Source organism: Callorhinus ursinus, unplaced genomic scaffold (assembly GCF_003265705.2).
Source record: "Callorhinus ursinus isolate GAN/ISIS: 27379988/994484 unplaced genomic scaffold, GSC_fseal_2.0 scaffold68, whole genome shotgun sequence".
Taxonomy (NCBI): Eukaryota; Metazoa; Chordata; class Mammalia; order Carnivora; family Otariidae; genus Callorhinus; species Callorhinus ursinus.
This window is the reverse complement of record NW_027397130.1, coordinates 5,547,945-5,562,645: the sequence shown is the minus strand read 5'-3', so window position 1 is coordinate 5,562,645 and position 14,701 is coordinate 5,547,945. Positions and strand designations below refer to the sequence as shown.

The following is a 14,701-nucleotide window of genomic DNA, read 5'->3' as shown; positions in this document are numbered from 1 at the left end:
TTTGGTTTTTTTCGGGAGTGTTTTTGCATGTGTTATCCTTTGAAAAATTTATCATAAAAACAATTATTCATGTGTGTATAAAACATACATGTACAGCATAAACAGTTGTAAAGCCAACATCCTTGTAACCACCACCCAGATCAAGAAGTGAAATGTTTTAAGTAACAGAATTACAGCGGCTCCAGGTCCCAGCACCCACTTTCAGAAACACTAACAAATGTATGTCCAGGGATCGTCAGGAAAGTACATTCTGAGTAGGGAAAACAAAAACAAAGGAAGCCAGCACTGTCCTGGCACCTATACACATCACTGCACTTAACCCCCATACCCTGGGTAGAGGGGACAGGGGCTGAGGCTGTGCCCAGCTAAGCCGGCTGGTGGGGGCGAGGAGGGGAAGGGTCCGCCTGACTTGAGGTTGCTTCATTTTGGCCATTTGTGCAAAAATAAAATCTTCAAGTGCTCATTATCATTATTATTTTTTAAGATTTTGTTTATTTAAGGGGGGCGGGGCAGGTAGAGGGAGAAAGAGTCTTAAGCAGACCCTGGCATCACGACCCTGAGATCACCACCTGAGCAGAAACCAAGAGACGCTCAACTGACTGCACCACCTTGGTGCCCCTTACTATTTTTCTGTTGAGTTAACTCCACTGGGATTTCAGCCTACATACGTAGCCATGGACATGGTCAAAGCTTCCTGCTCAAAAATATGCATGGGGTGAAATTTTTACAGCCTCAAATAAAACAATTCCAATGTCGGATACGGGTTCCCCTGCAGTATCCAAAAGCAGAGCGGCCTTATGAAATCTTTCATAAGCAGAAACAGCACACAGCAGAGGACCCCTGGCTTTCGAAAGTTGAGGTTCTGCCACTTTGCTTTACAAAAGACCCCCATTAGCACCTGTCTGCACTCACCAAAAGAAACCCGAAATCATGTAGGTCTTTTATGAAAGCGAAGTGGCAGAATTTGAACTTTTGGAAAGCAGAGGACGCCTGTATTAGGGAAATAAATTCTGGTAGTCATTAGGAAGACCGTTTATATGGTAATCATTCAGGGGAAAATATTAATACCGTGAAAAATGGTTATGCTAAATAAAAAATTGCAAAAAACACAAGTGTTTTTAAAATGCAACCACAAGTATGTACAAAAGAAACTAAGATATACCAAAAGGTTAAGGGAAAAAAAAAAAGGGAGGAAAGAGGTAAAAAAATCACTTTTCTCTAGGTTTTCTCCAGGAATTGTGCTGTGTGGCACCCCCAAGCTACTCCCCCAACTCCTCTGATCTCCGTCACCTTCACAGGAGGCCCATGGCGGCGGAGTGTGTATTTGCCACACTGTGTGGCGAGGCCTGGACTGCGCATGCTCTCCTGCAGGACCAGGAGCCCACGGGAGCGGCATCAGCCTCAGATGCACAGGCAGTGCCTAGAAGTGGGCTCTGCTCAGGCAGGGTCCTCCCGTTTTAGTCCCTTCCTAGTCCCCGTGCCCTTCAATGATGCTGGAAGAGTGAACTCCGGTTTCGGGGCTCCCTCCCAACCTCTCTTTCCAAGTGGCCCAGCCTAGTTCTGAGTCGATCTTCTGGCCCAAAGCTGGTCGCCTTATAGCTGTGGCCTCAGGTCCCCAAGCTAGGGGCTGGGCAGCTTTTGGGTGCACAGGCATGGTGGCAGCTGTTCCTGGCCTAGAGCTCCATCCTGTGCCCTCCTCAGCTGGGCTCTGAGGCCTCTTCCTGGAGCTCCGGAGGGAGCTTGGCCTCAGGCCGATGGCACAGGGTCAGGGTCCTACCCTCCAGGAGCCAGAAGACAGGGTAGAGGGGCTGGGTGAAGATGGCATGGAAGGTATGCAGGGGCTGGGCCTTGGGCTCCAGGCTATAGAAGGTGAGGCGGCCAGAGGCCAGGTCCAAGTCCATGCCCAGGAGCTGCCCTGACACCCCTGGGAGGAGCTGGGCCTCCCCATTGTGCCAAGCCTGAGCCCTGTCCTCCTGAACACAGAGCCCCCAGGAGCTTGGCCCACGACCGATGTTGTCTGTGTGGGGCCCCTGCCTGTGCCGCGTCAGGTCCGGGTAGGCGACGCCCAGGGTCACCGAGTGGTTGGATGCGTGCACCTCCCAGTAGTGTCGCCCGTTCTGGAAGCTCTGGGCACACCGCACCTGCCAGAGCTCGAAGCTGCTTGGCCCGGCGAGGTCCCGGGGCTTGTGCCGGTGCTTTACCTGCTGGTCCTGCCGAGACAGGTAGAGGTGGCGATTGGCGCTGTCCGGATCGAAGGTCAGATTGCGATAATCTGTCAGGGATGGACGGACGGATGGAAGGTGAGCGGGCAGACGCCTGTGCACATCCACCGTCCTGTCCCCAGAGGGACAGATGGCAACTGGAGCTCCACCAGTGCAAAGCCATGCGTCTGTCAGGCGACCAGCAAGCGGTGACGTCACCATAGCAGGCGGCCTGTGCGTGGAACCTTCCATTCACCTCATTTCAAAGAGGAAGAAACTGAGGCTCCCCAAGGTAACCTAACTTGGTAACGAGTGGAAGACTCATAACTGGCCCAGGTTTGCAAGCCCAGAATCTCCTTACGTGCTCCACTGGCCCCACGTGTAAGAGGCTGACATCCTACGACAGGTGTGCAGCAGGGGGGATGGGCATGGAGCAGACATCCCGGGTAGGGCAGTCGCAGCATGTGCCCCCCCCGCCAACAGGTACACGCCCACCCACCGAGACATGCACACACGTACGCAGAGTGTACACACGAACGCACAATGCACACGTGCATGTGCACACACACACTTGCCGGTCTCCTTACTCTGCCAGAGTTTCCTCCTCAGTGGACAAACCAGACTCGGGACTGGTGCCAGGGGGCCTGGGGCCTCTAGGAGGCAAAGAAGTGTTAGGGCAGTGATGGGGAGGGGAGCTCGTTGGGGGCAGAGTCCTGATTCCCCCTTCCCACCCGCCGTGGGGCCAACCTTACCCATGGGGCCCAAATCAGCAGCCTCAGCTGGTGCCCTGGGGTGGCCCCCCTCATCCAGGAGGAGGTCACACAGCCGGCTCAGTGACTCCTTCAGGCCGGCCAGCTGCTGATCTTCGTCCCACTGCGGAGAAGTCAGAGGCCCAAGAGGCCCCGGGGGGACCAGGAGCTGTGATTCCTGAGCCCCAGGGACAGTTGCAGTGAACCTGTGTGCCAGGTGCAGGGGCGCTGGTCCCCCCAACCTGCTGCCCCGAGGCCTGGTACCTGGAGGAAGGCCCGGTCATCCAGCTGCTCCAGGAGGTCCCGGACCCCGCGGTCATAACTAGCCAGGGCCTCCAGGTGGCCCTGTAGTCGCTCTTCTCCATCCTGGGCTTGTGCTAGCGCCTGAGTCTCGGCCACCTTGATGTCCTTCAATGCCAAGGCCCGTCGCATCTCTAGGGCCTGCAGCAGGCAGCTGAACTTGCCAGAGATCATGGAGGCCAGGCTGCAGGCCGAGCTCTGCGTGGGCAAAGCAGTGGCCTAGGGTGGCCATTGCCAAGGCTGCCCACTGGGCTGAGGGGTGGGGCATGCGGGTAGCCAGGGCCCCTGGAACATTTCTCCCCACCCTGCTCAGTCCCTCCCTCCCTGGGCCCGGGGGCATCTTCAAGGTAGCTCACACCTACTACCCAGTGTCCCAGGGAGTGACTGGTGGCTGCCTGAAGGACACAGCATGAGGATGCGCAGATAGGCCTTGTACCTGGATCTGGTTTCTTTGCTGCTGCAGTTCCTTCAGCTGCCTCTCGGCCTGGGTGGCCTGCTGCTGGCTGACCTCCAGCATGGCTCTCAGCTGGGCCTGTGGTGCCCACCAGGGAACAAGCGACAAGGGGGGACCAGGGATGGCTGTGAAGTCCTCCCCTCGATCAACAAATAGCTGCAGATGTGGGGCATCCCCTCCCCGTGCCACCCCAGGCAAGGCTGACCAGTTGACCGGCACACAGAACACCGGCCTTGGTCTGAGCCCCAGGTAAACTGGGTCAGAGTCCTAGGGAAACCCAGACAAAGTCCGTTTCCAACTGGAGCAGGGAGGTACACAGGCAGAGCCGAGACCTTGGGCTTTAAACCTGACTTCCAGTTCCTCTTGCAGGCTGAGCAACCTGGGGCAGAGCCCGCACTGTCTCTGGGCTGTAAACCCACCCCGCACTACCTCCGGTCAATAAATGGTGGGAGTGACACTTCTGGCTTCGGCAGCCTCGCAGGGAAGGGGTGACAAGTCAGATCACCAAAGCTATTTGACCAGTGGGTAGTGTGGTACATGGACAGAGTGGATTCTTCCAAATGCCCGGCCAGTCCTCAGCCCCAGCCCTGGGCATGGAGAAGAGGGCACCCCTATTTGTGACTCTTCTGGTACCCTTGAGGGTCAGAATGTTGTGTTTTTATGGGAGCAGGACAAAGCATCATTCCCAGCCTCTGGTCAAGAGCCTGTTTTGCTTCTACCTCTCCAGGCCACATTTTATGAGGCAAGGGCCATCATAATCCCCACTTCGCAGACGAGAAAACAGGACAGAGAAATTGATACTCTGGCCAAAGCCATCAGATAGATCTTCCTAAGCCCACTGTCTTTGTCCAGGCCCCATGGCCTCCAGCGTTGTACAATGTGCCACAGGCAGGAAGTGGGGAGGGGTCACTCTCCCCTGGTTCTACCTGACTGTCCCCCAGGGACGTGCATCTGCCCTCTCACACCCCACATCACTTCACCTTGCTCTAGCAAAACACTGGCTCCCTTGGCGTGCACGTGCCATCTGCCTGCACCACCTGCCACTCTCTCCCTCCTTGCTGCTGTCACCTGCTGGCCGGGGTTACCCACTTTCACGCTCAGAGCCTCAGCAGTAACATCTCATCCTCACTCTCCGCGACTGGCTCTCGGCTCCTTGACATCCTCACCTCAGAGCCCTTTCCTTCACTCCATTTCAGCCACTCAGTCCTGGGGTCTCACCCTGAGCCTGTCACCAGCTCCGAAATCTCTATTCCAAGCACCTGTTTTCTCCTTTTATTCGGGGAATACACACAAACATCCCAAAGCCTCCTCCTGCTTAAGCTGCCCGCCCCAGTCCGGGCGCCGAGAGAGACAGGGCAGGGAACCCCGGTGTCACCTCGCGCTCCCGACGCTCGGCGTCCAGCAGCGCCCGCTCGTGGAGGCGACACTCGTTCACGGTGCACGCGCTGCATATGCAGCGACCCTCGGTGCGACAGAAGAGGTCGAGTGGCCGCCCATGCCGGGGGCAGCGCGCGCCCAGGGCGGAGCCAGAGGCCCGGGCAGGGTCGGGGCCGGGGGCCGGGGCGGGCCCGGCGCGCATCGCCTTGAGCACTGCGCTGAGCGCCACATTGCGGCGCAGCTCGGCGCCGTCGGGGAAGGGCTTCCGGCACTCGGGGCACGCCTTGTCGCAGCGGTCCCCCCAGTCCCGGATGCAGGCCCCGCAGAAGTTGTGGCCGCAGAGCAGCGTCACCGGCTCCAGGTAAAGCCCCAGGCAAATGGAGCAGGTCAGCTCGTCCTCCAGCGGTGGCGTGGCCATGGTGGCGGCGGCGGCGGCGGCGCCGAAGGCGGGCGGGCGGGGCCTCCGGGGAGGGCGGGCAGTGAGGAGCGGGCGCGGCGCGGGGCGGGGCGGAGGCCGGCGAGGCGGGGCCTCCGAAAGCGGGCCGGAGTCGCGAGGCGTGATGGGGGCGGGGAGGATTGAGGGCGGGTGGAGCTGGAGCAGAGCGGCTGCTGCCTCCCCCACCTCGGGTACCTGGGCCCTCGCCGTCCCCACCTTCTCCCCTCTGTCCGGGCTCCGAGCCACCCTTGCTGCCTCATGCCGCCCCAGTTTGGGAGTTGGGGTCCAGCTCTCGGTGGTCCCACTCCGGGAGCTCCATCCCCTTTCCCCAAACCCTCGTTAAGCGGCTCCTGTGTAGGGGAGCGGCCCCCACCTCCAGGGACCAGAACCTTTGGGAACCCCGTTGGGCCTCGGGGCCTCTTCCTGGCTGAGGGCCCCCACAGACCCCTCAGCTGGAAACCTGGACAACAGCAAGCTACTTCCCAGCAGTTTTGGCGATTCAATGAGCCTGCACGAGGTTGCGCCGGTCAGTAAGAGCACCGGGCACACAGCTCGTGCTCCTTATGGGCTTTCCTGCCAGGAGGTGCTCCGCTGCCCTTTTCCTTGAGCTGTTTCAGGCATTTGCCAGATTGGGGTGTCTCCTTTCTCTAAGCTACGCCAAATTTTGGTGCTTTTAAAGTAAACAGTGAGGTGGAAATTTCTGGTCACCAACACAGAGACCAATCAAGTGTTTTTTTCTTTTTCTTTTTTTAAAGATTTTATTTGAGAGAGCGAGAATGAGAGACAGAGAGCACGTGAGGGAAGAGGGTCAGAGGGAGAAGCAGACTCCCCGCTGAGCAGGGAGCCCGACGCGGAACTCGATCCCGGGACTCCAGGATCATGACCTGAGCCGAAGGCAGACGCTTAACCAACTGAGCCACCCAGGCGCCCCTCAAGTGTTTTTTTCATACCCCCCTTTAGTGGAAACCCAAAGTAAGGTTCAACTGCTCTTGGAATCCACTCTCCGTGTGGGCCCCCTGCTGGGGAGTTCCTTGTTTGCAGTTGGGAGCTCTTCTGGAACCTTTTTTTTTTTTTTTTTAAAGATTTTATTTATTTGAGAGAGAGAGAGAGCACACAAGGGGCAGGGGAGTGTCAGAGGGAGAGGGAGCCCAACGCAGGGCTTGATACCAGGACCCCGGGATCATGACCTGAGCGGAAGGCAGATGCTTAACCAGCTGAGCCACCCAGGCGCCCCTGGAACCTCACTTTTTATAGATTAGCAGAGGAGAGGGATCCTGACTCTAACCCACCTGCTGTGGGGCAGTGTGCTGGGCCTGAGTGAGTTGATGGAGGGTTAATTCTCCTTATTTTTCTAACCAACCTGGCCTAATTTTGAGGCGGGGTACCCTCACTGCAATGCAGCATTTTCTGCGTTGTAATACAGGAAGCTCCTCTTCCTGGGAAAGGAAGGTCTCCTCTTGACTGTCTGCTTAGAGGAGAAAGAATACTCTAACCATCCAGCAAGGTACAGGGGCTTTCTGGGCCCCAAGCAGGGTGTGGCCAGAGGTCTCAGACTTGCTTCTCATTGAGAGCATCCCAGCCTGTTGCCAGGAGCCTGCCACCAACCATGCTGTGAGTATCCAGCAAGGGGCCAATGCTCCGGGCTGGCAAAGCTCTTTCAAGAGATCTATGGGAGCAGCCAAGCCCCACTGCCGTTCTTCTGGACCTGCCTCCAGCCACTTGATCTCAGGGCCCGACACCCTTCAGAGGCAGAGTTGAGGGGGTCACCTCCTGAGGCGGGAGGCACTTCTCTTTCCATCCATGAAGGATTACAGATCCATCGTGGGGTTGGAGCATTCCCAGAACACAGACCCAGACCAGTTATAGCGAAAATCATCTTTATTCACATGTTCCACCCGGGCCACCACCCTTGGGGAGAGCTGTTTTCATTCCCAAACCCTGGGTTGGGAGGGCCACAGAGGGGCTGGGCTGCCTCAAGCAGGGCCTAGAAGCCCACAGCCCAGCCCAGTCCACTTTCTGAGGTGGGTGGCACTCTGGCCACTTAGTAGATGCCATAGGTGGGTTCATGACTGTCCCTGTACCGGTCCAGGTAGCGCAGGGGCTGCCGGTGGGGGAAGCGCTTCTGCTTGGGGTGGTAAGAGGGTGGCCTCACAAACTCAAACACGGGCTCCCGCATGTCTGCAGGAAGAGGGGGTATGGGTGTGGACTGATGCTGGACCGAGCCCCTTTCCCTCGTCTGTTAGCCTGCGACTGCCCAGCCAGCCCACCCAAGGAGTGGCATGCCTCCCAGTGGCACTTCTCCCTGGCAGGTCAGGAGAGGTCTGTGAGCTCAGGCCAGCCGCCCCTGCCCTGCCCCCAGCCCACTCTGGCCTTACCCAGAAGCTGGTGGAAGATGCGGGTGACCGAATCATCCCAGCGGCACTGGAAAAAGGCCAGGCCAGCTGGTGTCATGGCTTCCTGGTGCTTCTTGTAGAAATCAAAAGTGTGGAAGGTCCGCTGGGCAAGCTGGTAGCTATAAGAAGATGGGGAGCATTTAAGAGCAGGTAATGGGCATCAGAGCCCCACACCCCTCCTCCAGCCAGCCCCACAGGCAATCCTGAGAAGCCCCTTAGGATCTGCCTAGCACAACTACCCTTCTGCCCATCTCAAGCCTAAGTTAAGAGACAGAAGAACCAAGCACGGCAGACCATTCTGGGGAAGGTGGCCTGAGAGGGGAGAGGGAATGTGGATGGGGGGGTGGGCTGCAGATTACCAGGGTGAGGGCCGGGTGTCCCCAGAGAAGTCAATTGGCTTATCCTGCTTGAAGAGCAGGAAGGCAAAGCGGTGGAAGCCGGAGCCTCGGGCAGGGAAGGGGGGCAGGTAGGGACAAGTCTCCTGTCCTTCAGCCACGCTGTTGCCTGGAATGTTTGTTCTGGCGGGAGGAGAAGTATCCGTGAGTTATCACTCAAGGAAGGTGGCAGCAGGAGCATTCCAATCTGCATATTCCCTAGAGACTGACGTCACTCCCTGGGAGGACACACCCTAAAATGATCTTCATCCAACAGTCAAGTAGGAGGCAATGCTCTGTGAACCCTTGGACAGACTGCAAACTTGTGAAGGGAACAGGAGGGGCTCAGAGGCTAGAGATGGTCAGGGAGAGAGTGGGGTCCGGCAGCCCATTTACTAGGCCCCGGGTAGCCGGTGGGGCTGGCTAGAGAACCACACCACCTCCGGGCTGCATCTCTGTTTCCTGAGCGCTCTGGAGTTTGTCAAGGAGCATCTGCCCATCCCGACACCAGGATGGCCACTGTACCTGCCCCACGCGGAACTCCCCAGAGAATCCTGTTGCACAGATTGGTAACTGCAGTTGAGGTAACTGCATGTGACTAAAAATGATAGAAACCAGCCTCCCGGTCACTGGCCCCAATTACCTAGAAGTCTCAAAGCTGGGATCAACCGCCCGACCTCTGCCACCCTGGCGCCAGGGCCAAAGGCCACTGAGCAAAAAGTAGCCCAGCTTGGGCAGTCACAGCTGCCACAGGCCTCCCACCGTCCTCTTCCCATCTGATTGTCACAGAGCCCCTCAGCGTGGCTAAGGCATGAGGTGGTGCCACCCTAGTTTTACAGGTGAGGAGATGCGTTCGGGAGGACGAGAGGCCTGTGGGAACAGCCAAGGCCTACTGCCTGCTTCTTCTTCTGGACCTGTCTTCAGCCGGTGGATCACAGGGTTCTTGACAGCATCAGGAAGCAGCGGTGAGGGGCTGCCACCTGGGTGGGAGGCTAATCCAAAGTCCCACAGTCAAGCCACGGTGGAGCCAGGACCGAAATCCAGGTACAGCTCTTTCCAGGACACCAGGGCCTCCTCACATGCCTCTGGCCCCTTCCCCCAGCCCAGGTACTCACACCAGCCAGTGGACATATTCAGCATCTGGCTCCAGCAGGTGTCCATCTGCACACAAACAGACCCCACTAACTGCCGGGCCCTGCTGCCCTTCCCCCCAGGCTCCGCCCCTAACTCCCCAGAACCCTGGCTCCTGGGAGGTGAGGGAGGCAAGAGGCCTGGTGAGCCCCAGATACCGACCCAAGTTGGTGAGCAGCAGTGTCCACATGGAGCCCTTGTCTGCCTCATAGGTCACCTCCGGGGCCTGGGCAGCCTGGTGGGGAGACAACAGGGAAGGTGTCACCCCCCCATCGGGGACAGACCTTCTGGAGGGGAGGAATCGGAGGGAGCTTTGGAGAAGGGAGAGCCCACTCTGATCCAAACGCCCTTGAGGGTCCTTTGAGGTGCAGGTCAGCAAAGAGGAGCTTATAGAAGGAACCCTGCCGAGTTGCCCAGCCAGCTCTCTGAACCACAGGGTGGCCCTTGTATCAATGGACAGGGGCTAGGAAGGCTCTGAGGACAGCGGGCCAGTGGCAAGAGTATGCCAAGATGGAGCTTTTCCTTTCATCTTATATTCCTTCCTTTGTAATCACCATGGTGTTGTTTACCAGGAAACCAAAAGGGGGAGACGGAGAAGAACAAAACCCCAAACCAGCCTATATAGGTACCAAGCTTATGCCCTTAACCACCATAAAAACCGCCTCTGCAAGTGCTTTCAAAAAGGAGCTGTCTGTGGTCCCGTGGTGGGACGTGTCTGTACACGCAGTGGGAGAAGTGCACGAGTGAGCAGTTACCTCCGTTGGAGTGACCTCATTGCCGAGGCACACAGGCACCAAGTCATCTTCACCCACAGCATAGGCCACGTGCAGCGGGACTCGGGGCACAAAGGTGGCGCCAGGGAACAGGTCTCGATAGAGGCCACAGTATTCAGCCAGACGCTGCTTGTGGTAGGGGCCACAGGTCTTCTCCCACTCAGCCCGCACAGCCTCCAGCGGGATGCGTGCTGGGAAGGAAAGATGCCGGTTAGGATGCTGGGTGGGGGCAGGGACACAGTGGGGGCCCCCTCCCCTGGGAGGGCTTACCTGTGCGGAGGCGGGCAGCTCGCTCCTCCTCTGAGTTGGCGCGCAGCTCCCGGAGGACCCGTTTCCGCTCCAGCAGCTGTTGGGTCCGGCAGACCTTTGGTGGGGGCAGCCCAATGTCAATTTTGTCTTTGGGATCTGGGGAGGGAAGATATGGTGGAGAAAGTGGGAACGAGTTTCAGTGAAGCTGCCAGTCCCTACCTAGTCCTCTCACTTGCCCAAGTTCTGCTGGTAAAGCTTACCCTTTAATTCACAAAACTAAATCATACGGTGCAGTCTGCTTCCCAGACCCGAACAGGGTCCAACTGCTAAGCAAATTGGATTCGACTTGGGATTGCATTTTCTGATCCCTAAACCAGGTCACACTGTCTAGGTCATGGGTAATACAGGTGGATAGATAATCATCTCAATTATGGTTGGAATGACCTTCAAGCCTATTCACACCTGGCCATGGACATTCACCTGAGTCCTTGGTAGAATTAGCTGAAGCTATAAAGACTTAAAGAAGCATTTCTCATACTTTAATGGACTCACCATACAAGTCACCTGGGAAATTTGTTAAAATTCAGATTCTGAATCAACAGGTTAGCGTGGGGCCTGAGATTCTGCATTCCTAACAAGCTCCTAGGTAATGCCTGTGCTGCGAGTCTCAGAACGCACTCTGAGTAACGAGGCCCAAGAAGACCTTCGATCCAATACTTTTTCCATTTACATCAGACAGTAACAATAAGACGCACTGAACCCTCGTCAAAGATGGATTTGTCTAAAAAAACCTTTAATACAACAATTTTGTGACAGACAATTATTTTATTTTACACTGAGGAAACTGAAGCTCAGGCAAGTCACTCTGAGATAGGGAAACTGAAGGACTGCATAAAAATATGCTTTTTGCTCCTTTTCCTGCTTTTTCTTTTTTAAGTAAACTCTGTGCCCAACATGGGGTTTGAACTCACAACCCTGAGATCAAGAGGTGCATGTTCTACCAACTGAGCCAGCCACACACCCCTTTCTACTTCTATTTTTTGCTAGGACCCACACCCCCACTTTATGGGTGCCTTTTGTAAGGAACAAGGAATTAATGATTTCTTTCGAATAGATAACATCTAAGGAAGGACCAGGTGAGAGTGACTGCAGAAAGCCACCGTGTGTGTATTCCAGACGACCAGCTCTAGGCATCTCAATGCCAAGACCCCCTGGCTCCAAGGAATAAGACTTGGGCCCTCATCTTTGTTCTAACTGGTCCTGGATGCCTGAGAGGACATGTGCACCAGACCACAATCCTCAGTAAAAACCCCCAGGCCCCAAGCAGAGGAGACTCCCTCCTTTCCTTTCTGAATCTCCCAAACACACTGTCCGTACCTGCACTCTTTCTATACCTTCCAGAAACTCTGCTTTTACCTTCTGCTGGCTGGAGTTTGATTCTTACCCTGCGTGCATCAGGGATCCTTCTCTAGGTCCCTGGACCTGGCCTGTCAGCATCAACTCCTAAGAAGTGGAGTTTAAATCAGACTATGTGGATTCCATCCCTGTGTCCTCAACCATCATAAAACTGCCTCCCTAAATGCTTTCCACATAAAGATGTACTCAGGAAGTACGTTGCTCAAGGGCAGGATCCCCGAGTCACTTTGCCCAGAGCTTTCAATTTCATTCAGGAAAGAACTGCACACCTTTGTGCCAAGCACCAGGCGGATGCAAGGATCAAATAGTGGTCAAGACAGGCAAGATCCCCGTCCTTAGGGATCCCAATACGGGAAGAGGACCAGTGAAAAGAAAGTCAGGATAGGGTGTGGCCAGGGCTACACACAGTATTTTAGGAGCACAGAGGGACGTTCTAACACGGAATGGGGGTGGGGTGCGGAGGAGAAACCTGGAAAGGATTTTAGAAGTACAAGGTGGAACTCTTAACAGCCGGGGAAGAGAATCTTCCAAATAAAAGAACCAAAAGGTGTGAAAAATCCTGGTGGGACTAAACGGCCCGCAGTGCGCACGTGGGCGCTGGCAGGCCCCCTCCGCCAGTGCTCGGGGAGGACGCCGGCGGCCCCCCCGCCCCCCAGTCGCGAGGCCGGTCGCCCTCCACCTGACTCCTCCCCGCAGTACTCCCGATAGGTCCGCCACCAATGCGGGTTCCGCGCCTCCTGTTCCGCCCGGCGTCGGTAGCGGTCGAAGCTGCGGTATTTCTGCAGCTGCTCCAGGTTGCTCACATCGATGTCCTCGTTGGGCATCGGCCCCAGAGGGGCGGTCCGGCGGTTCAGGGCGGCTGCGGGTAGACAGCGGGAGGTGAGGCCAGGGGCGGACGCTGGCTCGAGCCCCGGGGCTCGGACTATATAGGGTAGGGACCTCCAAGAGCCCCCCACCTCAGACCCCTCACCCGAGGTGCTGAAGCCCCTCCACCTCCGACTTCCATAAAACGCGGCTCGCCACCAGGGCGCCGCCATCTTTCCCCAGGACGGCGGCCCCTGCGCCGCCACCGCCAAGGACCCCGCAAAGGTGCCCGGAGCAGCGCCTGAGCATCCCGCGGAGGCCCCGCCCCGCCCCGCCCGGCCCCGCCCCCGGGCTCGCGTCCTACGAGCCACGCCCCCACCCGGGCTCCCGCTTCCTCCTTCCCGGGAGACAGGAGCTGCTACCTCTCGTCCGGCGGTGCCGGCGAGCTCCGGAAGTGCCCAGTGGCCGGCGGGGCGGAGCTGCGGGCGGTCCGGGCCCCGGGCCGCGGCCGGCCACCAGGAGGCGGCATACACCACAGCCTGCCCCTCTGCGGAGGATTCCGAGGGCCTCAGGGTACAGAGGCGAGCGGCTTGCAGGCCCTTGACCCCCGGTGGCTTGGATTTCAACGATAGCCCTTACTTTCGGGAAACACTTGTCCTTTCACGGTTCTAGAACGCTCCAAGAACGGGCTCACTTGGAATTTAACTGTTTGAAAGGCAAGCACGGATTCCATGTATCAACTGGAAACAAATAATAAACACGGATGACTCTGGAAGTGGAAGTAATGCGCCCCCCCCCCCCGTGTCTTTTCTCACTGTCACTTAACTCCAATACCTCTCTCTACAGCAAACTGAATTAAGCATCTGGGTTATGACGTTGAGACGTTGTTGATACTTTTGAAGGGAAAAGCACCAGCAGATGCACAGCTGGGTAGCCCTCTGCTGTCTGTGGCCTGGGGTAGAAGTTGATGGAAGGGGAGAACTAAGCTCCCTGCCACACCTTAATGCCAGGAGCAGTGATATGGAGCAGTTATAGGCATTGAGTAGAGTTTCATTACAACCCAAGGGCGGTGGGGCGTCTCTACTTGGCTGTTTCATTGAGGACACCACACAGTTGCCCAAGCCAGAAACCTGGGGGTCCTCTTTGACACATCTCCCTTCCTGACCCTCCATGCCAGGCATCAGGTCCATGACCCCTCACTGCCATGCCCAGTAGTGCTGTCTTCAGTCTCCCCGGCACCACTGCAAGCAGCCTTCTGACCTGCCCCCCTCGAGTGTGTTCACTCCACAGCCACAATGTGCTTTCTAAAGTGCAAATATAGTCTCACCGTTTAAAACAGTGAGGGCATACCCACTGCCCTGAAGGTATAAATGAGGCCAGACAGACCTGCTTCCTAATTCTACGCTCATTTCTCTTTGTCTTGAAGACCAAGCTCGCCCTTGTCTCCCTGCTGGGTGATCCTGTCTGCCAGGGGACTAAGTCAATGGCAGCTCTCCCACGCTGTGCCCGTGCTTACAGCCCTGCAGCTCTTCACACAGGCGACAACTTGTTTAGGTGTCTGTGGAGAGAAGGACCGAGTTCCAAGCTTCATGAGGTTTTTTTGTTGTTGTTGTTATGTTAATCACCATACATTACATCATTAGTTCTGGATGTAGGGTTCCATGAGTCATTGTTTGTGCATAACACCGGTGCTCCACGCAGAACGTGCCCTCTTGAATACCCATCACCAGGCTAACCCATCCCCCCACGCCCCTCCCCTCTAGAACCCTCAGTTTACTTCATGAGGTCTCTAATGGGACACTGATGCTTCCCTCCTCAGTGCAGGCACCATCCCGAGCAGCAGCTTGGAGATCCCCTGCCTCACCACAGCCCTGGGTGCAGCATGCTCTTCTAGGAGGAGGCAGTGGAATGAGATGGCTGAGACCCTGTGGCTTTCGAATCAGCCCGAGAAGGCTCTGCTATTTGCTGTCACCTTGGGCAGATGATTTAATCTCCCTGAGCCTCTGTCCCTTCATGTATGAGGTAGGGCTCATCATCACACTCT

General features: G+C 56.8%; 2 protein-coding genes across 6 annotated transcripts; both read right to left on the bottom strand.

Annotated features, from left to right (window-relative positions):
• Nucleotides 1–469: 469 nt before the first annotated feature.
• TRIM65 (tripartite motif containing 65) lies at nucleotides 470–5,517 on the bottom strand. 4 transcript variants are annotated; one of them, XM_025859761.2, is made up of 6 exons: nucleotides 5,080–5,517; nucleotides 3,687–3,782; nucleotides 3,215–3,469; nucleotides 2,954–3,128; nucleotides 2,777–2,854; nucleotides 470–2,272 (listed from the first exon to the last, which is right to left on the bottom strand). In XM_025859761.2, the coding sequence occupies exons 1-6, from the start codon at nucleotides 5,497–5,499 to the stop codon at nucleotides 1,698–1,700; spliced, it is 1,599 nt and encodes a 532-aa protein (XP_025715546.1). In that variant the 5' UTR covers nucleotides 5,500–5,517; the 3' UTR covers nucleotides 470–1,697. The 4 variants fall into 4 exon arrangements, with proteins under 4 accessions (XP_025715546.1, XP_025715547.1, XP_025715548.1 ...); XM_025859762.2 differs by having other exon boundaries at nucleotides 2,789–2,854; XM_025859763.2 differs by having other exon boundaries at nucleotides 3,215–3,448.
• A 1,860-nt stretch (nucleotides 5,518–7,377) lies between these two features.
• Nucleotides 7,378–12,973, bottom strand: MRPL38 (mitochondrial ribosomal protein L38). Of its 2 annotated transcripts, XM_025859765.2 has the most exons (9): nucleotides 12,824–12,973; nucleotides 12,533–12,712; nucleotides 10,459–10,593; nucleotides 10,171–10,379; nucleotides 9,578–9,650; nucleotides 9,400–9,445; nucleotides 8,270–8,428; nucleotides 7,893–8,029; nucleotides 7,378–7,695 (listed from the first exon to the last, which is right to left on the bottom strand). In XM_025859765.2, exons 1-9 carry the CDS (start codon nucleotides 12,888–12,890, stop codon nucleotides 7,559–7,561), a joined length of 1,143 nt encoding a protein of 380 aa, XP_025715550.1. In that variant the 5' UTR covers nucleotides 12,891–12,973; the 3' UTR covers nucleotides 7,378–7,558. The 2 variants fall into 2 exon arrangements, with proteins under 2 accessions (XP_025715550.1, XP_073742059.1); XM_073885958.1 differs by lacking the exon at nucleotides 8,270–8,428.
• Between the last annotated feature and the right edge of the window lie 1,728 nt (nucleotides 12,974–14,701).